A 27,090-nucleotide genomic window follows, 5' to 3' on the forward strand; every position below is an offset into this window, starting at 1 on the left:
GAGAATAGAAAGTCCTGTGTGGCACTTTCAGAGTTTCAGATTTCTGTTCCATTTCAAGACTTCATTAATTTATGAGGCTACATTCTTTGTTTGTCTTTAAATTGCTTTCTGGATGATTTTCTGAGTACTAGGCTTACATTATATCACAACCGTGGTTGGCAGCTACCTTGTAAAGAGGCTTTGTGGAGATGGATGCCCAAGACCAACATTTTGCATGTGATCTTGCAACATGGATGGTGTCAGTGACTGCTCTTACCAAATCTATGTAACACTCATTGAGAGTATCTTAGTTTAGAACCTTAGTTACAACATTTCAGCAAAAAAAACACCTCATTTCTTCACTAAGGTTCTGCAGATTTGCTTGTAAGGTCATTACAGTCTGTGTTAGAAAGAACAGAGCACCAAGTCCATCCTTTGGTGGCAAAGCTATAACATGTGCTGCATTGTTGATGTTAAGATGCTCAGAAAAATTCTAAAATCCCACATGCTGCCATCACTGACAGAGTAAGTACCAAGGTAACTTCACATCCAAGGTATTGGACCCTGGCAACAAGCATTCCAGGTTTATTAATATTGTCATGCTGAATCTGCAATCAAGTCCAAATACGGTATAACACTTATAACCAAATGCATGTCTACTATGGGCACTAATGTACAGCAAGGACAGAACAAACTTCCCCCACAGAGCATGCAGCTATTCATACAAATCCTGAATATTCCAGAATGCTCATGTTATACAAACATCAAATATTCCAGAATATTCAAACATCACAACAATAATACACATCAAGAACCTACTAAAAATGATAAATAATGAACATAAGCAATTTCTAGTGCACAGATTTGACTGGCAACCTGTAGCATAATTGCCTTCACGTGGACGTCTGACAAGCAACTAAGACTGTGATACTGTGATATGGCCCAAAGTAGTGCTTCAGTAACTTGTTTGATGGTCCTACTTATCACATGAGTACAAAAATCTACACCATTTCTTCTGGGTTGAATTTCACTTGCTGGTGCTCGGTGCTATAGAACTATTGGTTTTTCCCCAGGATGTCCAGAGTCCATATGTGACTTCCTTCTTTTGTCCTGGTGATCAGTTGTTTCACAGTCATCCTGAGTATCTCCCATTGAAATGGGAAGACCATATCCTGCAGTGCCCTGCTTCACTCTGTTGCTTTCAAATGTCATGACGGACTGTACTGTACCCCAATGTCTCTGCTCTAAATCAACTTACATTGAGAGTGTATGTACAAGTGTCTTATGAAAGCCATCTGTGAGGTCATTCATCTGTGGATGGTGGGCAGTTACCATCCTGTGGGTGATGTCACAAAGTGAAATTACCTCTGAAACTAGTCTTGACAGAAAACATTCCCACTATGAGAGACCATGACACGGGGTGCTCAGTGCTTCACATGCAATTAATTTTGCAATTTCCAAAGCTTTGGCAGTAAGAACCTCTCTAGGGACAGGATAGTATGTAGGGTGGTCAGTGTAGACTATTATCCATCAGTTCTTGTTTCTTGATTTTGGAAACGTCTCCTAGAGGTTAATTCCAATTGGGAATGATGCTGCAGCAATTGGGGTTGGTACCACATGCATGTGCATTCGCCATTGGCATCCAGTAAAGTGGCTCACAGAGCATTTAATTGATCAGTAGAGTTCTAGGCAGTGACACCTACATCTGATTAAGTCTAGACTCAATGAATCCCAGGTGACCAGATGCTGGAGCATCATTGAAATACTTGACGATCGCTGGCCTCAGATGATCTACATCCACGTACATACTCTGAAATCCATCACAGGATGCCTGGAAGAGAATATCTTGTACCACTACCAGTCATTGCCTTTCCTGTTCCATTCACAAATAAAGTGAGAGAATATGATGTCTAACAGCCTCTGTACAAATCCTAATTTCTTGCATTTTATCGTCATGGTCCTTATGCAAAGTGTACAATGATGGCAGTAGAATCACTCTGCAGTCAGTCTCAAATGCCAGTTCTCTAGGTTTGTGGAATAGTGCCTTGCAGAAATAACATTGTGTTTCATCCAAGGCTTTCCATTTGATTTCACAAACCATCCCTGTAATACTTGCATGCTCATCAGACCTACTGGTAACAAATCTATCTGCATGCCTCTGAATTGCTTTGATATTTTTGTTTAACCTGACCTAGTACAGGTCTCAAATACCTTAACAGAACTCAAGCGTGGGTCAGATTAGTGTCCTATATGCCATTTCTTTTACTGATGAGCTACACTTTCCCAAAATTCTCCCAATAAAACAAAGTTGAGCATTTGCCTTCCCTACTACCAGCCTGACATGCTCATTCCATTTTGTATCACTTTGAAACTTTGCACCTAGATATTTAATAAAAGTGATTGTGTCAAGCTGCACCCAACTAATACTGTATTCAGATGTTATGGGGTCGTTTTTTCTACTTGTCCGCAATTATCTACATTTCCACATTTAGAGAAAACTGCCATTCATCACACCAGCCAGAAATTTTGTCTAAGGCCTCTTGATCCAGGATGGTGAGCAGCTGTGAGATACCACTTTGTTATCCCCACCATTACTTTCAATGTCAAGCCACTAATTAATCTTCTTCATCCTTTTTGTTTGCAAAAAGCAGTGTGAAGGATAAACCATATTTCTATAAATGTTTATTAATAGTGGCTGTAATTATTATGTTGCATGTATCATACACTACCTGAGAGAGATGTAGAGACAGCAGATCCACCTACTAGCATGGATCTGGACCATAGATGCTGCAGGGGGCCAAGATGTCACTAACAAATGCTCTGGACAAAAAACATCAACATCCAAGTTTATTATAGTGACTGTAAAGAGTCGACACTGCCCTATGCATCAACCTCCATAAGTGCAATGGTGTTCAGTGTCTTGTGTGCATAGCAGAGATTTAAATTTATCTCTGTTGTTTTTCTATTCAACTACTCTCTGACAGTGTGCTGTGAAGTTTTCCAACATCATTTCTGATTCAAACTGTAATTCTGTAAAGAGGCTAAAGCTTTAATTAAGTTATCCCTGAGTTACAGTGTGGCGCATAACTTTATGTGATGAAATCAACAAAATCTGTTCTTCTTTTCCTGAGTTAGCAAGGATTGTGCAGGAATTCCCTGCAGGAACCAACAACTTGTGACCCAACATGACTGAGAGGTACAGTGCTATGTCAGAGTCACTGCGTATCACACTATGATCAAAGAGAATGCCATTTCAAGATTAGCAGTCCACTTGTCACCATTCTTGCAAGACAATCCTGCCCTTTGGTTCTCACAAGCACAGGCAAATTTCTGTTGTGCAAGAGTAATGGCCAATGCAACTAAGTTCGCCCTTATCGTAAGTCGGCTGGGCCACAGATTCAGAACTGAGGTACAAGACATCATTACCACACCATCCAATATGTACTTATACACTAATCTCAAGACAGAATTGACATTAAGTGTGGCTCCTTCCCAGGAAGATTGCATTAGGCAAGTGATCATAAAGGAAGCTATCAGTGATAGGAAATTAGTGCATTAGGCATATGCTAACAAAGGAAGAGATCAGTAATAAGAAGCCATTGCAGTACCTACATCATCTGTGCAGTAAAGTTGACACAGATACAGCACTGGATGACTTGCTCTGCATATTATGGAGCAGTTAATTACTAACACCAGTTCAAGGTGATTGTCACCTCACAGACAGACTTGTCACTGGACACTGTTGCAAAGCTAGCTGATCACATTCAAGATGCAATCACATTTACACAGGTCAGTGCAGTCCATGGTGCCAAAGAACTAAACAACCACTGTGTCAACAGTAGCTTGGGCAGACCATGAATTGTTAGTGTTTTGCATCCAGGCTGGCACACTGTTATCACCCAATGACATGGGAAACAGTAGAGGATGAACCTGACAATGTTCAAGTGGTAGGTCCGCCACTTGCACCACAATTCAGTTGAGTGACACACAGATATGTTGTTTCCACGGCCAGTTTGGTAGTTAGGCAAAGAAGTGTTCACCACCTCATTCATTCTCAAATGTCACCAGCAGTTTGGTAGTACATGCAACTGAGAGCCAAACATCATCCAAGAGCCTGTTTGTAACTGATTGAGGTTCTGTCATAAAATTCCTGGTAGATACTGGCTTGAACCAGAGTATACAGCATAGAACATCTATGCCCCATTGTCAGACACCAACAGCTTTTTGTCTGATGGCTACTAACTACTCTTCAATTGCAACATGTGGCACTCGACAGTCAGAACTTAACCTAGGACGGTGCTGCTCATACGTGTGATACTGCAACATCATGGATGTCACACAGGCCACCATCAGAGCAGACCTCCTCGTACCCTATCAGCTACTACCTGACATGGCAAATGCCCACTTTGTGGACAGCATCAATGGCCTTGCTATCACTGGCTTCAACTGCAGTGTTGCAGTCAACAGTGCCAAGTTGATGCAGGCTTCCAGTGGTGAATACGCTGCGTTGCACAGTGACTACCCAAATTTGACCACATAATCAGTCCCCTGAGGTGGCTACTATGATACAGTGCACCATATGAAAATAACAAATAGGTTCCTCTTTGGCGTGCAGGCCAAGATGTTTGGCTCCAGACTGATTAGCAATTGTGAAGGCCAAATTTGATATGATGTTATGAGTAGGCCTAATACAGCCATCTAAAAGCCTGTGGTCAGTGGAATCCCACTTGTTGCCAAAGAAAGGTGGAGTCTGGCACCCAAGTGGCAACAATCATGCGCTTAACTCTCAAACAGTTCCTGATAGATACCCTGTACCATTGTTATGGGACTTTAATCAGCTGTGGGCTCCCTTCCTCTGACTGAGAAGGTAGAAGCAATGCTACAGCTACCTGGGGCAACTACAGTCAAGGAATTCCTACATTTCTACAGTTGACATCTTCCCCAGGCAATAGCATTACAGGAAACTTTGACAGCAGCATTGTGGGGTCCTAATGTTAACAGCAAATCTCATGTGCATTGGACAGATAATATGTGCTCTGTGTTCAAGGCTGCACAAAAGGGCATGGCTGACACAGTGCTTTTAGCCCGCCTGAAGCTTGATTCACTGCTAGCTATTGTCATGGATGCAAACCAGACAGTCACTGATGCTGCCAACTGTTGGTTCACAACACCAGGTAGCCACTGGCATATTATTCACACAAACAGTTGCCTTCACAAAGGAAATGGAGTACATATTATGGTGAGCTCATGGGTGTGTACCACACAGTTAGATATTTTTGCCCACGAGTTGAAGGATGAGTCTTTACAATCTATATGGACCACAAGTGCTTAATATTTTCATTCAGGAAGTACAGTGGCAACAACTCACACAGACAATTTATTCATCTCAGAGTTGTGCCCCAGTGCACAACAGACATCAGTCACATATCTGGAATTAACAGTGTAATTATGGACTGTCTGTCATAGGTTAGCAGTGTCCCGATTCCAATAGAATTTTTTCACACTTGCACGAGTGTTTCATGAAGACAAGAAACTTATTGTGTTTGTCAATGACCCAGTATCAGACACTGAAGTTGCAGCTCATGGACATCCAGGGGAAGATACATACATGTCTGTACTGTAAAGCCTGGCATAGTTGACCTCGTCCTTTTCTGCTGCCAGCAATCAGAAGGGAAGCTTTCAACATAATTCATGAGTTGTGCCATCCAGGTTGTGACCAACCTTCCATGTGGCATTGCAGTGTTGCAGTGCTGCGTGTGACTGGACTGCATAAAAATTGCCATAACTGGGTCAGATCCCATCTCAAGTGGCAGAGATGCAATATTTCTCTCAACATGTACATGCCCCAATTGGTGATTTCCAGGATACCACCAGACATTTTTTCACTCATGTGCATTTGGATGTGGTTGGCTCCACTTTCTCATCAGGCAGACAGAAGTATTTGTTGACCACAATTGATCATATTTCTCACTGTCCTAAAGAAATACCGATGGACAGTATCACAACTTTGACATTAGCTTCCACTTTCACACAGGCATGACTGGTGAGATCTGGGTGTTCACTACATATCAGTATTGACCGTGGATCCCAGTTTGAGTCAGACCTGTTCACCCAGCTGGCCAAGTTGTTTCAATACACCCACCACAAGACTATGAACTACTACCTGGCCAACAATGGGACAATTGAGCAACTGGCACCATTGTATGAAGGCAGCATTAATGTGCCTTGATGAAGCTTGGATGTTGGCACTTTCCGTGGTACTACTCGGCTTACAGACAACTTTCAAGTTGGAAACGAATGAGCAGCAGCAGAATTAGTTTACAGCAAAATATTGCATATGCCTGGTGATTCTGTCAACATAGAAACAATCAAGATGACCATGCAAGACCACCTACACATTTTGTGTCATTTAAAACAGCACATGTCCAAACTCCAGGCATTGGAGGTTTTATGACATGTTACACCTCACTCTTTTATGCACCAAGACCTTGAGTATTATACACTTGTGACACTCTGCACACACTGTCTGTCATAGGTTAGCAGTGTCTTGGATTCCAATAGAATTTTTTCACACTTGTACGAGTGTTTCATGAAGACAAGAAATTTATTGTGTTTGTCAATGACCCAGTATCAGACACTTCTGTCAACATAGAAACAATCAAGATGACCATGCAAGACCACCTACACATTTTGCGTCATTTAAAACAGCACATGTCCAAACTCCAGGCATTGGAGGTTTTATGACATGTTACACCTCCACTACAAGCCCCACATTCTGGACTATACCAGATTCTCCATGGATATGCATGAACAATAGGGAGTCTGGTGAATGGCAAGATGACAACAGCCTCACTTACCAACTAAAGCAGTACATATTTACCATGAGACACCATTGCCAGTGGCCCAGCATAGATGATGACAAGCCTCCCATTGGGAATCCAAGACACGTTTGTGGCCTCGTATAGTGCACAGTGTGTATATGCGGATAAAGAAAAAATGGTTCAAATGGCTCTGTACGAACTTAGAACTACTTAAACCTAACTAACCTAAGGACATCACAAACATCCATGCCCAAGGCAGGATTCGAACCTGGGACCATAGTGGTCACGTGATTCCAGACTGAAGCGCCTAGAACCGTTCAGCCACACCGGCCGGCTGGATAAAGAAAATCTTCTCAATTTTTTTTTCCAGATTTCCTACTTAAAAATACACATTTTAGTGGGTGAATATACATTTTTCCCAGTGAAAATACCTTTTCTCCTTGTTGTAAAACTACGTGCAGCAACATATACACACCATATCTTCTTATTATAAAAGTATAAATACGTATTCCACCAAACTCATCACGTTAGTTTCCAAAGCACTGAAATCAAGATTGTGATGTGCTTTTGTCAGTCAATCATAGCTCACATCACATAGTACAGCTACAAAAAAGCTAAGTTTTCACATATAATACTGGTCCTGTGTGTTACACTTTAATGTATACTGCTGTACAAAATTAGAGCAACAGACAGAAACATAGCAAAGTTGCTTTTATTCTGCTGCAAAACAGTACAAATAGGTGATAGTAAAGTAGAAACAATGTTAAGAATACAGAGCACATACAACTGTGACATGCATAATGGTGGACAAAAATGTTATTTGCTTTTTCCATCTTAACAGATTTATACACACATTCCTAAAACTGGTTAATGTGCTCAGTATGAGATGTGACATCCTCTGGCAGCAGTACAGGCTTGATAATGATGGGGCATGCTGTAAATGATGTTATTAATGTCATTCTGAGGCAACAATGCTCGTTTTTCCTGCAGAGCTGCTCGCAAGCCATGGAGAGCAATTTGTGGATGCTGACATGATGCGTCCCATATTCCTAGTGTATCCCATATTTGCTTTATGAGTTTGAAATTGGGAGAGTGAGCAAGCCACATCATGCATGCAATTTCATCTGTTTCTAACAAAAAATATCATCCACTTGTGCTCTATGAGGTCGAGCATTATTGTCCATCAATACAAAGTCTGGGCCCACAGCACCTCACAACAACCCCACATGGAACCCTAAGATCTCATCATGATACCTGAAAGCAGTTAAACCTTGCCGATTCAACTGTACAAGTTCATGAAGAGGCATTTGAGTGGTCAATGTAATCCCTGCTCACACCATTAGGGACCCTCCTCAATATTAGTCTTTTTCCACATTGTGTCCTGAAAATGTGTCCTAAATTCTCTCCAGATGTGAACCCATCAAGAATCAGTCTCCATACCAAACCAAGACTCATCTGTGAAAAACCATTGGCCCACTGTTTGACCACCCAGGTAGCATGTTGATGGTTCCATTCTAGACAATCCCTTCTGTGAAGACATGTCAACAGTATACATACAGCAGGTCTCTGGCAAAAAAATTTGGTTTTGTTTTGCTTTATGGTGCAAAAAACAACTGGGGTCATATGCGCCCAAGTCAAAACCATAGAGCACAAAGACAGAGAGGAGTTAAAAGCTGACTATAGGTCAGTCCCAACTGACATAATAGAAAACAGTTAAAAACAGGTACGTGGAAAAAGAGATAAAAAGGCACCATACAGAAATGGAGATCCAAAACTAAAAATTAAATGATCTTCACCATAATGCATTGGCAAATAAGAAGTTAAAAGCAGTTGACAGCCCACGCGTCATTTGCTAAAACGGCCAATAACTCAGATGACAAACCAAAGTGGGAACATAGATGGTTAAAAAATGGGAATTCCATCAGGAAGTGGCAGACAGTTAAAACTTGGGCACAATGTGACAAAATGGTGGGGTAGCACCACTCATCAAATGACCAAGGGTCAAAAGGCAGTGCCCAATATGCAGCCTAGTTAACATGATCTCCTCCTGGTGGGAGGGCCAAGATGAGGTCATCCAAACTGCTGGGAGAGGCTTAATATGCCAGAGCTTAGTCCTGTGAAGGGAGGACCATTACCAATGCCAAAGGGACACCACCTCTAGATGGCAACACAGAGATCATCAGAGGGAATATAGGTCTGACAAGGGAACCTCCCCATTGCACCCCCCTCAGATTTAGTTATAAGTTGGCACAGTGGATAGGCCTTGAAAAACTGAACACAGATCGATCGAGAAAACAGGAAGAATTTGTGTGGAACTATGAAAAAATAAGCAAAATATACAAACTGGGTCATCCATGCGTAAGATAGGCAATATTAAGGGCAATCTGAGGCGAGGAGCTCTGTGGTCCCGTGGTTAGCATGAACAGCTGCAGAACGAGAGATCCTTGGTTCAAATCTGCCCTCCACTGAAAATTTTGCTTTCTTTATTTCCGCAAAGTTACGATCTGTCCGTTCATTCATTGACGTCTCTGTTCACTGTAATAAGTTTAGTGTCTGTGTTTTGCGACCGCACCGCAAAACTGTGTGCTTAGTTGACGAAAGGACGTGCCTCTCCAATGGGAACCGAAAACATTTGATTACAAGGTCATAGGTCAACCGATTCCTCCACAGGAAAACACGTCTGATATTTTGTATATGACACTGGTGACAGCATGTGCGACACATGACAGGAATATGTTGTCGACCCACCTAACTAGTACACTTGGCGAATGGGTGAAAAGATTCTTCTAGCTTGCCCGATTTAGGTTTTCTTGTGGATGTAATAATCACTCCAAAAAAAGTGATGAAAAGATAAGAGTTTTTCACATAAACTGAAAATAAAAAGTTAAAATTTTCGGTCGAGGGCAGATTTGAACCAAGGACCTCTCGTTCCGCAGGTGTTCACACTAACCACAGGACCACGGAGCTGCTTGCCTTACATTCCCCTTAATATTGCCTATCTTACGCATGGACGACCCAGTTTGTATATTTTCCTTATTTTTTCATAGTTCCACACAACTTCTTCCTGTTTTCTCAATCGATCTGTGTTCAGTTTTTCAAGGTCTATCCACTGCGCCAACTTATAACTAAATCTGAGGGGGGTGCAATGGGGATGTTCCCTTGTGAGGTACAAAGACTACAGCCTTGGCAGCAGTGTCAGCAGCTTCATTTCCTGGTGGACAAATATGGCCAGGAGCCCACAGAAAAATCACACTGGCTCCACCAAGAGTGAGCAAGTGACAGTTTTCCTGGATCCGCTGCACTAAGGTATGGGCGGTGTATAGCACACGTAGACTTTGAAGGGCACTGAGTGAGTCTGAGCAGAGCACACAATTCAAAAGGCTGTGTTGCCAGATGTACCCTGTGGCCTGACACAGGGCAAAGAGCTAGGCTGTAAATACCGAGTAGTGTGCCGGAAGCCCGTATCGAAAGACGAGTGTGCCAATGATGAAGGCACACCCAGTCCCAATAAAGGCCAATCTGCAGAAGCCTTCTGTACATCATTTGCCTCGATACAACACATCCAGTGGATCCTGTGAGACCAGATGCCAGTTGCTGTGCAGTACTAAGGCAGTCCCATCATGCCCTTACAGCCAAATTTCAGCCCTCTCTTTCTGATGTCACATGTGGTCAGCCCTGCTCTGGTCTTTGGGATGTAATTCCAATCTCTATGAACTGTTGCCACACCAAAAAAACAGCAGAATGATCCACATTAAGTGATTGTCCTGCTTCCACTCTTCCTATTTTCCTCCATCATAGAGACTCTGTTAGGCATCTTCGTTGTGCCATACAGCATCGACTATGACTTTGTACTCAGTGATTGTGGATTTGGATTACCTGGGAAACACTCCGTCTGACAGGTGCCCTGATGTCATCATTGCCAAGGTTTTCCATTGACCGGAATACCATCTTTCATGCAGAACTCAATTGTATGGACATATCTTTGAAGTTTCTATGATTATATCGTGAGTTAGACACAGGATAGGGAAAGAGTGGTTTGTCGCTTTAATTTTGGACACCAGTGTATATCATACATAAATGTGGCAGTAAAATTTTAAATAATGACATAAATTAGATGCAGATGCAGGTGTAAATGTAGAAATTGCTGGTCTTCTGGGTCTGAAAGTTAAATTTTGAATGAGAGTCAAATGCTTTGTGATTTAAGAAATCCATTGCACTTTCTCAACGTGACATAATTCATCTTGTGTGAATAGAAATTTAATTTAAAAGTAAGACTTCTCAAACCACAATTTGCAATATTTCCCCATGACCTGTTAGATGTTTGTCTGAACAGCTGCCAGAGAGCACCAGAAAGCAGGCGTTACTGCATATGCACAGCCACAATGACATACCAAGTCCATGCTTGGTATTTGATCTGCTCACAAGCATTTTGTCATATTTCAGCTTGGAATTTTGGGTGCAATGTGGAATCACATGACCATACACAGCACTGCACCAAATTGTTCAGGTGGGAATAAGGAGTTATTGCAAATAGGGCTATCGTTTTATCATATGGTGTCCAGATAACAAATACAAACTAAGAAAACAGTCCTTAGCATAATATTAATTCTAAAACTACACTCTACAACTCAAAGTACCCTAATATTTGGCTCTGTGGTGACTTTAACAAGGATTTTCATTATCTGTAGCCCACAATATTATCATGTAGCATTTGCAAGCAGATTTACATCCACACAGAACTGCAAGAAGCTAGTAAGAAGGAATACAAATTTCTTGAAAAAATTACAAACAGTAATCTGTATATGCTAGAATTAAGGACAAAAAGGTTTTCATGACTTTTTCAAATGGTACAAAAAATTAACAAGGTTATCTGTGAAACCAAAAAACACTGTAGCTGGTGGTTTATGTTCTACTCCATGAGTAAATACAAAGCCAATTGGGGAGTTACAATGATAGAACATGATGATCTTCAAGTCTATAATTTACCAAAGAATGGTGTTCTGTCAACTTATGGTATAAACAACACGAAGTAAGAAATAATGTCAAGCCTAGAGGAGGTACCAGCCAAGTGTTGAAACAAGTCTTGTGATCAAAAAACATTGCGTTTTACTGAAGACAGATTTGTAAAATTCTGCTAAATTTGTCAATATATTTGAAACAAAACATTTTATTCAATAGTACTGACCAAATTTGGCTGCTTAGTCATCTTCAAGTGAACATTTACGTATGTATATTTCATTAAGAGATCTTACATTATATCATAAAAGAAACAAGTCATCGAAGAATACTCCAAGGGGTACAATGTGTGTTCAAATACACTTGTATTCTGCCCAGCATTAAAGTCTGATATTAGATCCACTGTAGTTCGGCACCTGTCCTATTTTACCAGTCTGCCCAGCCTACGACATCTGAAATCTGTAGTGAGGGCTGGCGTCAAACCCCACAATGTCTGGACATGGTTTCACCTTGGTTTTGCCAAATGTCGAAGACATTCACCACAGCACTACTCAAACACTCAACAAGTCATGCAGTTTCTGAAATGCTCGTTCTGAGCTTCCAGTCCACCATAAGGTATATGTATCCTTTACGAATTGATTCATTTGCACAGGTGACCGGGGTCCAGTATACTGTAATATTATATCAACATTCTCTATAAATAATACTTTTAGTGTCTCATTTTATCACGTAATTCCTACAGCATCACCTGACTTAATTCAGTTATATTCCATTATGATTTCTTACTTTTACTGATTGTGATCGTATAACATCTTTTCAAGACACTATGCATGTCATTCAATTGATCTTCCACATCCTTATCTGTCTCTGACAGAGTTACTGTGTCACTGCCAAACCTCAAAGTTTTTGTTTCTTCTCTCTGAACTTTAATTCCCTCTACAAGTCTTTCCTTGGTAAGAATCTTAAGAAAAGTTTATCCTTCTCCAATCACTCCTTTCACCCTCTCCCTACATCCCTCTCCCTCTCCCTCCCCTCTCTCTCTCTCTCTCTCTCTCTCTCTCTCTCTCTCTCTCTCTCTCTCCCTGATTCCATGCTTTCATCCCTATCTGTGAATCTCAGCCAAAATGTTATTTATGTATATTTTTACCATTGTTATACAGTGTGTAACAAAAATGTATGGCACAAATTGCAGGACACATACTCTACATGTAGACAAAAAAATTATGTTATATTAACGTGGATCTTGAAATGCCTTGTTTCCATGGTAAAACTCATTTTCTCCAACTCATTAATCATGGGAAACACACCCACTCTGAAAGCACCAGTGTAACACATGCAACTCTTTCTCACAAATGTTCAATATGCCCTCTGTGGGCATTCATACATGCATCAATCCATCATCATAGTGAATCATGGCTGCTCTGATGTATCCCAGGAGTATTGCCTGTGGTTTCGCAGCTTACCATAATAGGGGCATGAAGACTCTGAACATCTTGTATTGGGGTTACATACACAAAATTTTTCAAATGCTCCCAAAAGGTACAAGTCCAGTTGGTTTAGTTTCAGAGAGTGTGGAGGTCAGGCATTTCGTACATCTCTACCTACCCATCTGTCACTGAATCTGTTATTTAGGAGCTAACAGTTATTATATTAACACTAAAATGAGGAGGTCTCCATCGCGCTTGAAGTACTGTACATGTTTTGTCCCAAGCTAAATGCAAATTTGCTAACAGATCAGGTAGAACATTTTCTATGAAATAATGATAACTTTGTCCATTGAGCTGGGTGAAAGGAAGTGAGGCCATACCAAGCAGTCATGGACAATACTGGACCAAACATTGAGAGAAAATCTTCGTTGATGACTTGCTACAACAGTTGTGTGAGAATTGACATGTACCCATACATGACAATTGTGAAAATTTACAACGTGTCTCACTGAAACAATGCATCAGCTCTGAACGGTGCCATTAAACTGCTGCCAATCTTTACAGTCTACAGTGTGTGGTTTGTGCAGTGCAAAGTATATACACGAGTAGTGTTTATAATTGTTGCAACTGTATCTTGTCAGATTTGAACACAATAAGTCTTTAAAATGTGCTATCACAAAACCTTTGTTCTATTTCCATGTGACATCTCTGAAATAGCATATCCAATGCATGAAAAGTATGATTTCAGCTCATCACAAAATGCTTCGACCCTACTTGCACTCCCATCACTGAAGGGTCACTCCCCCTTTCCACAAATCCACTAGGTGAGCTCATTTTATGTGTGTTAGTGTTGTGTAATGGCTTCACTGGTTACTGGGTGATTTAACAAGTTGCAGCCAATAAGATTTCACTAGCCAGAAAGGGCTAGAAATGTTTCGTCAACTATGACTGAGCATATTCTTTAAGACTCAGTGTTTGAATTCAAAAGGATAAAGATTGATATTGTTGCTGAATACAGTACTCCACAAATACATGCAAAAATGATGAGACTTAGTTATAAGTGGCACAAGAAAAGATGGTAGCTGGACCCCTTTATCAAATATTGACTCGGTCCAGAATATTTCGTGTCAACTGTCTTGTTTTTCCATTACTGCTGCAGACTAGCAGTAGTTGTATCATAATTGCATTGTGAAGCTAAATGAGCAGTTCCCTGCTGACATGCAGGGTCTGTGGATTCATGAGGCTGTCTTTACACCTGTACACAACCATCCACTTGATACAATTTGAAATGAGACACGTCTGACCAGGCAACATGTTTCTAGTTATCAACAATCCAATATCAGAGTTGACAGGCCCAGGGGAGGTGTAAACATTTGTGTTATGGAGTCATCAAGGGAATGTTATTTGATTTTCAGCTTTGAAAGACCATATCATTCATGTTTTGTGGAACACTGGCACTTGTTGATGGTCCTGCATTGAAATCTGCAGCAATTTGCAGAAGGGTTGCACTTCTCTCATGTTGAACAATTCTCTTCACTTCTCATTGGTCCTGATCTTTTAGGATATTTTCCCAGTCACAGTGATGACAGAGATTTGACATTTTACTGGATTCCTAATATTCATGATACACTCATGAAATGGTCATACAAGAAAATCTGATGGTGCTGGTAGTAATTTCCTATGGAACCAAACTTCTGAGATCATCAGTCCCTAGGCTTACACATTACTTAATATAATTTAAACTAACTTACACTAAGGACAACACACACACCCAATGACTAGGACTCGAACCTCCGACAGGGGAGCCATGTGAACTATGGCAATGCACCTCATACAACGCAGCTATCCCATCCAGTGAGAGAATCACCACTAGCTCATAGATGCTGTATCCCATCGCTCAGGCACTGACTGTAACACCACATTCAAACTCTCTTAACCCTTGATAACCTGCCATTATAGTAGCACGAACCAATGGTTTTTAAACAAAAACCTCCCCAAAATCATATTCGGAATTTGCAGTTTTGTTTCTCCACTAGAAAGCGGCACAAGTTAGCCCAAAGTCATAACACAACACACACACACACATACATCATACTAACAGGTGTACATCCACCTGACGATAGAGGTTTCAACTTTCAAAACACGTTTTGGATATTCATAAAACAGACAAAAGTAAACTTTTTGTTTCATTCAAAGACTAGATATATCAGTGAAATTATACAATCAAGTCCTTTGATTTTGGTTCTGTATGTAGTGTTCATTAATTATGAAAGCGAATTCTGAACTGTGAAAGTGTGAAGTGTTACATATTGTACTAACAAGTAATTTATTGAGCTGAAGATACAAAGATGAACAGTTCTACATGAGACATGAGAGAATAACAAATCCAACATGGAACTCATCGTAATTTCAATGTAACAGATGTCAAGTTTTACCACAACAGGAATATTAGATTGTGTTGTGTTTCCCATACTTGATAAGTGCTCAATCACATGCTCAGAATAGGCTTGAACAGTTTCATTAACTCAAAATAACGGAATGGAAGGAATCAGTTGTTATAGATAACTTGTCAGTATACAGCAAACATAGAACAGTATAAACATAAAATAAATGAGCTGCAACTCCAAGAAATATGTAATAAACATTAACAAAGTGCTCCAAGCTGCGAACACAATCTTGGTGGTTGACACCATTCATGTCACTGCACAGTCTTTCAGCTTGCACCACAACTGAATCTTTGGATGCATGAGTGGAATTAACACCCATGGTCACAGCAGTTGAAGTGTGTAGTGGTCACTACAGGAGCCACTTTGGTGAAAGCAGAGTACAGTACATCTCTGAACCAGGCCAGCAAGTGGACATGTCATCCAGAGGAGATTGTGCACGTAGGTCCTGCATCAACTTGTTGTGGCAGCAGGGTTGGAATTCAAGGTGTCACATTTTCCTGGCATGCAGCTATTGACCACAAGGTGGGTGACACCTCCTTGAAAATCTGTGTGGGCTTCACTCTGCTAAGAAACTTGGTGGCCTGTTTTCCACTCACTAAATGACACAGTAAGGCCCAGTGCAGAGTGGCTGTAACTTCATGCAGTCAATATATAACACAACATGTAAACAGATGTTAAGTTCATTGTACACAAAAGTTGTTGGACAACCATACCTGGAGGCATTTGTAGGTTTTATGTTGTTTAAATGTTACTGTAACTTGCAAAGAAACTCCAGTTGGTCATCTGTTTCTGACAGAAGGGTTGCATCAACTGACTCCCCTGGCAGGTGCAAAGTCTCACCATAAACCAATTCCACTGCCAAGGACTGAATATCTGGTTTGTACATGGCTTGTAGGCTCAGCAGGACTATGGGCAGTGCAAATGTTCAGGATGTCCCATGGCACACTAGTGCAGCCTTCAGTCCCAATGCCAATGTTCCAGCATAGCGTTGTTGGGCAGATGATAATTGGTTGTCTTGTGATGGTCGTTGCCACAGAACTTCACCAACTTCATGAACAAATCAGAATCAAATTGTTGGCCTCTGTCAGTAGTGATATTGAGTGGACAGCCGCACTTCACCTACCAGGTCAGTGTGAAAGCAGTAGCTAGTCTTTTTGCAGAGATGTCATCAGTACATATTGCCTCAGCCATTGTGAATATATAAATTTGGCCATCTGATGGAGGAAGTGGTTACACCATGTCGAGGTAAACATGGGCATAGTGTAATGAGGTCTAGGAACTCTCCTGTTGGGGAATGAATGTGGCAAGTGATTTTGCAATGTTAGCAATGCTGACAAGTTCTCATCTGCTTGCATCAGTCTATTTCTACCCCTTGCCTCACAAACTGCTGAACTTGAATGTTGACTGGATTCCATGATGACTAAGATTATGTAAGACCTCAAACATCAACCTACAAAATGCAACAGGTACAGAAGGGCATGATCTGCCATATGACACAATACAACACAATTTCATGTTCTCACCAGGCATTTCGACTAGCTGTAACTTAAGTGTCATCATGCAATATTGTGTGCAGCTTGGTATCTCCTTGCTGTGTGTTGGCAAGTGCCATCATGGTCACAGGCTGTGGAGACACTGGTCATTCTAGAGAGACAGTCCATAACCACATTCGTGATGCCCGATATATGGTGAATGTCCATACTGAATTGGCTAATGAATTCCAATTGGCTGTACTCCCACACTGATAAAGTGTTGCTGTGTTCCTTGAAAAGATACATTAAGGGCTTGTGGTCAGTGTACATCACAAACTCTCTCATTTCAACCTGTGTCAAAAGTACTTACTTGCTTGATATATGGTTAAAAGTTCCTGATTGTATGTGCTCCATTTTTGCTTGGAAGGCAATAGCTCATTCACAAAATAAGCTGGTGGCTCTCACACATTGTACATCCATTGTTGGAGGGCTGTATCAATGTCTAATTGACTATCATCCACCACTAATGCCAGTGGATCTGTGAGCTCAGGGTGCACCAGCACTGCTCCTCGTGCTAGGCTCTTTTTGATCACTTCAAAAGCCATATTCATCTCTTTAGTCCACTATACGGGAAAATTGCTCTTAACCTTGAGACCATTCAGTGCTGTGGTCAACAGTGCCTGTTGCTCTGCAGTGTATGGTAAATTTCAGTGGTAAAAATGGGCATTCCTAAGTATTTATATAGCACTTTTATTGTAGACAGCTTAGACAGCTGCAATATGGCTTCAATCTTCTAGTGAGTGCTAATCAGCCTCCTGAAGATAATTGATGACTCAGATTGACATGTTGTCCAAACAGACATTTCACTAACACACATTTTTCTATTTTTAACACCATGCCCTACTTCTTGAAACGCTCTAAAACCTCTTTCAGGTGCCAGTGATGTTGACCCTTGGATGATAAATACACTACCATATCATCAAAACAGGCAAAACAAAATGTCAGTCTGCACAAGACAGTCAATGAACCATTGCCATGTCCTCTGTTGCCACATGGATCTGTTTATACACCTTCATACAATCTGTAACAATGAGTATAGCAGCTAAATGCAGTGCATGATTATAATCACTTAATAGTGGCACTGGATAGCAATCAGAAATGGTTCATGAGTTGAGTGCTCTGTAATCAGCACATGCATCCCAGGCTCCTCACTTTTTGTGTACTAAAAGTAGCCTGGATGTCCAAGGGGTACTCCAAGTTTGGATGATGCCTTCTCACAAAATCATTTTGAATTATGCTTTAGCAATGGTGAGGCATCCTAGAGTCAATCTTCTCGGCTGGCAAGACACAGGAGCTTGGTCTGTGGTTTTATGTGGTAGATCGTATCTCAAAAACTTGCAGTGGTGTACCTGGAGGTCTTGTTAAGGTTGGGAACTCATTCAGCAGTGGGAGGTACTCCTTGTCTGCAACTTGTATGACCTTCATGTCATATGTCCTGGCATCACGATAGTACCCAGTGGCCGTTACTCTGGCCATTAGGTGCACATTTGCTACATACAGCTGAAGCTGGTAGTGAGAAAGGGAATTAGCACCTACAATCACTTTGGCCACATCTGCTACACTAAAATCCCATGTGAACTGATGGTGGAGTCCCAAATTCAGCTCTTCACACTGTGTGCCATATGTCACAATATCTAATTATTTGTGGTGGACAAGCTAAATCCAATAGGCAGTCTGCAACAGCACAGTGACACTCTGGGCAGGAGACTAAGGTAGGACCCTATGTCTGTTAATTACTTCTGGCCTGACAGCCTGTCAGTAATGAATAGGTGCTGGGATGTAGGTGGGCAGTCTGTGTTGCCTACAACTGTCTGCTATTTGCATTTGGATAGGCACAGGGGCTAGTGAGCTTCTTAACCTGCTCTCTAAATCTTATGTGGTAAGAGAAACTTGACAGGGAGCTGTCTGAGACAGACTGAATCGAGGGACAGCTCTTAAATCACTTGCAGGTACATCCTCCTTAGTGACTAGTACCTTATTGTGACATCAGTGTGCTAATATATGTACTCAATGCATAAACTTTAGTGGACAGAGGATCATAATACGAGTATGTCATGGGAAGGATCATGACATGCCACTGCCAGATATTGTCACAGAACTGATCTCTTGGTTCAGAGAGATAGCTTCTTGGATATAGTCACCCAGTTCTGTAACAGCATCCAGAGACATCTCTGTCTGTGACATAACAATCACCTTTACCTGTGGCAGAAGGCAGCTACGCGATAGATTGTGCAGGAGATTGTAAGCCACTGCTCTGATGTTCACCTTAATGTGGAGGTGCTGCAGGTAGTGGGACAGTTTTCTGTCACCTATGTCTTCCTGGACCAGCATCTGTCTGATTTGGTCTTCCTGTGATGCTGCAGTTCTATGAATGAGTTCAGTCTTTAATTTTTCATAGGCGTTCTCTGCCCATGGAGCCATGAGTATATCCTGAACTTCAGAAGTATAGTGCTGATTAAGCTGACTCACTATCAATGAAAATTTAGTAGCATCAACTGTAATTCTGGCATACCAATAACTGTCCTTGGCTTGTGCAAACCAGAGAACTTGATTATGTGGCCTAAATGGTGGAAGGCGCTGAAGGGAATTCCTTTTTGTAATTAACAACATTGTAGATCAGACTTTTCAGTGCTGATCATGTCAGGGACACCACTGATGGGAATATTAGATCATGTAGTGCTATCCATACTTATCAAGTACTCAGTTACACACTGAAAATACGCTGAATAGTTTTATTAACTCAAAATAACAGATCTGTCTATATACAGCAGACAAAGCAAACAAGTTACAACTCCAAAGAGTAAGTAATAAATAATAGCATGGTGCTCCAAGTGACAGACACAAACGAGGCAGTTGAGACCATTCATTTGTCACCACACAGTCAACCAACATGCACCACAACTGCATCTCTGGATGGCATGAACAGAGCTAATGCATATGACCAAAGCAGTCAAAGTGTGTAGCTGTTGCTAGAAGCACATGACTTAAGATGTCATCAAATCAATGCATTTCAACATTATGTAAAGCTCTACCAGTGTTACATGTATGTAACAGAATTCCTCACACAATACACATCAATCACCAGTACCTCTGCACTGCAGTTTCTCATTTCAGAATTTGGTAAGTAAGTATAATTATACTGACAGGATAGGCTAATGGGGTATGGAAATGCCATGTGGCTAGGGCCTCCCATCAGGTAGACCATGCACCTGGTGCAAGTCTTTTGAGTTGACGCCACTTCGGCAACTTTTATGTCAATGGGGAGTGTGACAAAACACTTTCAAGATGGCATCTCCATGGTATACAGTCACTGTAAAGACATGTCTAAAAGAAACAGTGAACACATCACAATAGACATAAAACACAGGATAGTCTATTAATAGAGAGAAGCAAAATGAAACACATTCTGCAGTCGAAATAATAATGCACAATGACTACTGTAGAAAAGACATCTCATACAATTCAAAGAAATTCCACTATACGTAAAGGCTATCAGTGGAAGAAAGTTAGTTTCCAGACAATCATGAAACAGGAACTGGAATTCAGAGTAGCTAAGAAAAAATAGAAATACTGAACACTAGTTTCAAATATTGCTTTCCATAAGAAGATATCAGTTAAATTCTTGCATTTGGCAAAGATAAATGCTATAGTTATTTGTGTCAGTGGCATTGAGAAACAGCTCAAACTGATAGAATTGAACAAAATCCCATTGGCCCAATGGAATCCTTATTAGATGTTATATGGAATTTATTGCTGAGTTAGCCATTTGTATAGCTATAATATGTCGTAAATCCGTAGCTGTAAGAAAAAGTTCTCTTCATACCTGTCTGCATGAAGTGTACTGGTGGTGGTTCACAAAACTGTCATTCATATATAAAAAATAGAATAGCCTTGTCAACCAGCATGCATTTCAAAAAACAATGGTTGCGTGAAACCAATCTCACACTTTTCACATAACATTCTGAAAGGCATTGATCAAGTCATGTGTATTAGGGTGTATATGTGGACAAGAAAAAAAATCCTGGATTTTTGCTGGATATCCCATTTAAAAAATATCCTTTTTCTCAGGCTAAAATACACTTTTTCCATGCTAAGGGACAGTAGGTTTTCCATAGATTTTTCCTTTGGAACTGTAAAACTCCTTTGAATGGTTAACGTTTTATACACTAGTGTAAAACTTTCAGAAGAAAAAAAAATATGGGGGAGAGAAGTTTTGGAAAGACTTTTGATGAAAAAAAAAAGGAAAGAATTTTTGGAAAGACCTTTGATGTGCAGCAACATATTCACTGCATATTTTTGTATTATTAAAGTATAAATCTGAACTGCACCAAACACAGCATGTTAGTTTCTGGTGCGTTGAAATTGAGATTGTGATGTCCTTTCTGTAGGCCAGTCATATCTCATGCCACATGATCTCACCAGCCAATGACAGCAGATATTCAGAGCATAGGACACGTGTTATAGTCAGCCAATAGCAAGATCACGGTAATGTAGCATGAACACACAAAGAGAGAAAGTTAATGGTTTACACTAATATACATAGTATAGCTACAAGAAAGGTTAAGCTTTCACCTATAATATTGGTCTTGAAGATTAATAAGCTACAAGAGAAGCTAAGCTTTCACATGTAATATTGATCTATTTTGCATGTGTTATACTTTAACAGACATCACACAAATGTGCCAGTAAATTTAAACTAATTTAAAATATAGCTACAAGAAAAGCTAAGTTTTCACATATAATATTGGTCTCGAAGATTAATAAGCTACAAGAGAAGCTAAGCTTTCACATGTAATATTGATCTATTTTGCGTGTGTTATACTTGAAGATACATCACACAAATGTGCCAGTAAATTTAAAATAATTACATAAATGTCTGGTCTTCTGGGCTTGAAATTCTTCTAAGTGGCTGGTCCTCATAGTGTTGAGTTTTAAACACTCTGTGATTCAAGAAATTCATCCCATTTTCTCACATGTAACATAATTCATCTTGCCTAAAAAGAAATTTACTTTGAATCTAATGCTTTTCAAACCACCATTCAAAATACTATCCCAAGAGTGTTAGAAATAGATTCCATTTAGCAGTTGCCAAAGAGTGCCAGAAAACAGGCATTATTGGGTGTGTGCAGCTGCAGTTATCTATGAAGCCTGCATGTTTGTACTGTATATATGTATAAAGCACTAAGAGAGCTTACATTATGCCATAACAGAAACAGGACATCATAGGATACACCAAAAGCATCAGAATTTTGTAAACCATAATTTTGCTTGAAGTGCACATTGGTTTTTCCCAGATTTACAATGCAGTAGATGCCATCTGATATTAAGCTTTTCAGTGTGGTTTTTGGGATGTAAATTTTCTTGGAGTACCAGTACTTTACTATCTCATATTTGATTCTTTACTATGGCATAATGCCATACATGGCAGAAGATAAAAATGTGCACTTGAAATTCAGTGAACAGTTGGAACTAGCCAATACTGCAGAATGAAACACTTTGTTTCAAATAAATTGATTGCCTTATCAGAAAGATTAATGAAGCCAAATTTCTTTAGCAAACTGACAAAAATAACTTCATTGTTCTGCAAGGTGATTAATGCTTGACTGCTAATAATTTGGAAATAAAATAAAATCAGAAAACTAAAACTAATAATATATATTTTCCCTCCATAATCACATGAATTATTACAATTCACTTGATAGCTCCCAGCTGCAGAAAACCGATTTGTTTTCATTTGAAGTGGGAGCTGTAAACAAAGAGGAAACAGTGAAATAACTTAATGCAAACAGGGGTCAGTTGGAGACTAGCCCCCTCCCCACTACAACTCAGAGAATTCTGCACATGTACAAATCTGGCAGGCAGGGCGCACAAGAAAAATTTTTCTCATTAGTATCTGGCTGCTTGCTGCTGCTGCTGATATAGCTAACAGCCACACTCCAAGTACTAGGAAGTGGGAGAAGGTACTGCTAATATGCGAGTCAACTGCACATGCACATGAGCTCGCTGGCAACTGGTTAAATGAACCTAATGTAAATAGTTGTGAGGTCACACTCATAAAAAGCAGTTTATTGTTACTAAGTATTACATAGCCTTCACCCTAAGGCCTTTGGCGTATTTTTGCTGTTTTCAGATGCTTGTGCGTGCACTGCGTTTTGTTGTAAATGGCGTATTTTCTTTGCCACTAAAGTTTTATTTTTTTCCCTCTCATTTTTATTTTATTGCTGCAGTATCACTCTGCTGTAGCAGGATACAGTAACATTCTTTGCTAGAGACTCAATCTTACCAGCTGAAATTACAAAAGTGTAACTGAAAGCTAAAACAATGAAAATTTCTCTGAATTCTGAAAAATTCCCTGGTTTTTCCCCATTTTCTCCCGGGTGAACAAATTCCCAGGTTTTTCCTGGATTTCCTGGTTGTCACAGGTTGTATACACCCTGTATATGCAGCATTTCCTAAATTCTGGAAAGAGTTTGGTTCAATTTCACTCTGACAATCATAAAAAATAATATGATCATGAGCGATATGAAGTGAATTTGTGGTTGGTTGAGGATAGCTTCGTAGGGAGAGTGCAGGATGTTATTTGGATGGAGAATCATCAGAAAAAACAGATGTGACTTCAGGCATTCCACAGTGAAGTACACTGAGACCTTTACTGTTCACGTTCAATATTAATGACCTAGTAAACAATTTTAACAGAAACATCAGATTTTATGCAGATGATGTAGTTGTGTACAATGCAGTTCTATCTATACTCAAATATCCAGACACAGTTTGATAAACTTTCAAGGTTGTACAAAGGTTGCCAACTGAAATACTCAGAAATGTAAAATAGTGCACATTACAAAATGCCAAAATGTAGTAGACTATATCTGCAATATCTGTGGGCAATATTTGGAATCATTCAAGTACCAGGATATAATAATTTGGGGAATATGAAGTGGGCTGATAATACAATCTCAGTTGTGGGTAAAGTGGGTGGCAGACTTTATTTCATTGGTAGGTTACTGGGAAAATGCTATCAGTCTATATAGGAGGGTAACAGGATACACTAAATGTGTACATAGAAGAGCAACACAGGTTTGTTTGAAGCATGGGAAAGTATCACGGGGAAGGTGAAAAACATGAATTGGTTAACACTTGAAGGCAGATTTCAAATGCCCTACAAAAGCCTACTTACAAAGTTTCAAAAATAGGTATTCAGTGAAACATCTAGGCATAACAACACCTCACAATAGATTAATCCTCTAGGTGCCATGAAGACAGGACATGTGCAATGTGGTACTGTCATTCTCCCAGTGCTCCATAAGCAAATGAAATCAGAATGAACTCAAAATATTTAGTGAAAAGGAAAGTACTCTCTGCCATGCACTTCATGGCAGTTTGCAGACATATCATGCCAGAATGATCAGTCCCCAGAGTAAATTATCCTGCATTGCTATTTGATGTTTAATTCTCTCCATATATGGAGTCTCGAGTATTCTTCATTCACATTTCATAGTGAGCACATGAACAAAATTATTATCTATTATAAATGTGGTGTAACCTATTTGCAAAAAATATTTTCTCCCTGTGTGTGTGTGTGTGTGTGTGTGTGTGTGTGTGTGTGTGTGTGTGTGTTTGTGTGTGTGTGAATATTGTTCTACAATATTTTAAAATAAGTGAGAACAGCGATGCAAGACTTTGGGCCCAATGGTTCTCAAAACAGGCAAGCAGTACAAAATTTATTTTAAAATATTTAAAAAATATAAATTAAAATAATATAATATAAAAATAATATATTAATAATATAAATAATATAAATTAAAAATAAAAATTAATAAAATAAAAATTAATATAAATTAAAAAAATCTAAAATATTTAAAAAATCTGTAAAGTGTGACCAACAAACTTATAGAAAAAGACTTACCATACTGTTACTTCTTGTAAACACATATATGCGGCCTTCATCCTTATTGACAGAGAAGAATGGAGCTCCAACTATCAGTTCATCAAGGCCATCAGCATTTACATCACAGACAGTGATGCTTGCTCCAAAATATTCAGTTACTGTTTCTCCTCTTAATGTATCAATAATTTGCTGTTGACTAGATGAGAAGGATTTGAATATGATAACCTGCAACAGTAATGTGCTTGTATCAATTTTAAACAAGACATAGTGTTATTATAGTGTAATAAAAGAAGAATGGAACCTCGAAATCTTATGAACTTAAGAGATCATCCAAAGGAATTAGTGAAATTCATAAATTTAAACCACAGTTGGCCACATTACACAGAACATCAGATGTGCACAATGTGCTGCATGCGTTCAGTCAGGTGTTCAGCCTATCTCGACACTTCTTAACATGTCTCAGCTGCATTACATCTGTCTAGGCTTTCCTCAGTCCTTCTCAGAACTACTTCATATGGCACAACATTTCATTTAGCAGTGCAATGCATCATCTTTTCTTCCATTATTTAGTGCAGAATGCTTATGTTGACTTTTTCAGTTAGGCAGACTGATGTTTATGCCTTCCTATGTGCTCATGGCCAATGGCTATTACAATGGGACATACACTCAAAAAGAAGTGATCTAGCAACCTATCATCACAAGCCTTTAAAAAATAAATGGAAATCACAGTTCTTTTTCAAAGAGAAGGTTGAGAATTCCCAGTGTCTTTTATTTAGTCACATAAAAACACAGCAGCAATCGATCAGTGCAGTAACACTTTGATATCCACAAAAAAAGCATGTGCACAACACTTCATAATGTAAGGAATGTGAAATTAAAATTTATTAATGATGATTTATTGTGGTTGTGTCATGACTGTGAATGTGACAAAAAGTTGGAACTGATGAAATCTGTGAACTTGAAAAACAAAACCATAGAGCAATTAAACAGTGATATAGAATCTCTTAAAACAAAATTGCATTATTAAAAGAAGAAAATTTCAAACTTTGTAATGAAAACTAAACATACTCTGAAGTCATTACATCTAGGCCTACAAGTGAAATAAACAAAGAAAATGAGAAACTCTATGGTGAAAAATGATCATATACTTAACCCTATAAACAAAATATTAGTCATTCTCAGAAGATGACACAAAACACAAGAAATAATCCAACAAATGCTGAAAATAAAGAAAAAAAGGACACAAAGTGTGTGAAACCAACAGACATATATAAATGTACAAATGAAAGAAACATAAAGAGAACCGCTAATTATGAAGAGAAACAGTGTGTCAAAAACAAATTCCTGTTACTTGGCAGTTCTTTTATGAAAAACATAGAAGTCCCAGACATTGCTGCTTGTGTCTGTGTATATGCGGATGGATATGTGTGTGTGTGCGAGTGTATACCTGTCCTTTTTTCCCCCTAAGGTAAGTCTTTCCGCTCCCGGGATTGGAATGACTCCTTACCCTCTCCCTTAAAACCCAAATCCTTTTGTCTTTCCCTCTCCTTCCCTCTTTCCTGACGAGGCAACCGTTGGTTGCAAAAGCTAGAATTTTGTGTGTATGTTTGTGTTTGTTTGTGTGTCTATCGACCTGCCAGCGCTTTTGTTTGGTAAGTCTCATCATCTTTCTTTTTAGATAGATTTAATATCTTTGTGGATACAATTAAATATCTTTTTGATGTAGCATTTCCACTTAAAATTAGGAAGTCAGAACTCACTCACACAAATAAATGGATCACTGCAGGTATCTGAGAATCATCTGAAGAGAAATGATTGCTCTAAGGATTCACAAAAGACCAAAATTTGATAGATATTTCAAAAACTATAAAATAATTCACAAGAAAGTAATAAAAAGTGGTGGAAAATAACAGATTCATAAGAAATGTATCCAATAAAATGAAAGCTGTTTGGAATATTGTAAAGAAAGGAACAGGAAGTAATAAAACAAAAACTAATTATATACAGTTGAATGAAAATTTGCACACTATCTGCAAACCA

General features: G+C 39.5%; 1 protein-coding gene across 1 annotated transcript in view; it reads right to left on the reverse strand.

Moving 5' to 3' along the window:
- Positions 1 to 27,090, reverse strand: part of LOC126188085 (integrin alpha-4-like) — a 521,321-nt gene that overhangs the window by 229,336 nt on the left and 264,895 nt on the right. Inside the window, exon 9 of the mRNA XM_049929540.1 lies at positions 25,069 to 25,275. Within this exon, the coding sequence (XP_049785497.1) occupies positions 25,069 to 25,275 (207 nt within the window). The remainder of the gene's footprint in view (positions 1 to 25,068; positions 25,276 to 27,090) is intronic.

The sequence above is a fragment of the Schistocerca cancellata genome, chromosome 5 (assembly GCF_023864275.1).
Source record: "Schistocerca cancellata isolate TAMUIC-IGC-003103 chromosome 5, iqSchCanc2.1, whole genome shotgun sequence".
NCBI lineage: Eukaryota > Metazoa > Arthropoda > Insecta > Orthoptera > Acrididae > Schistocerca > Schistocerca cancellata.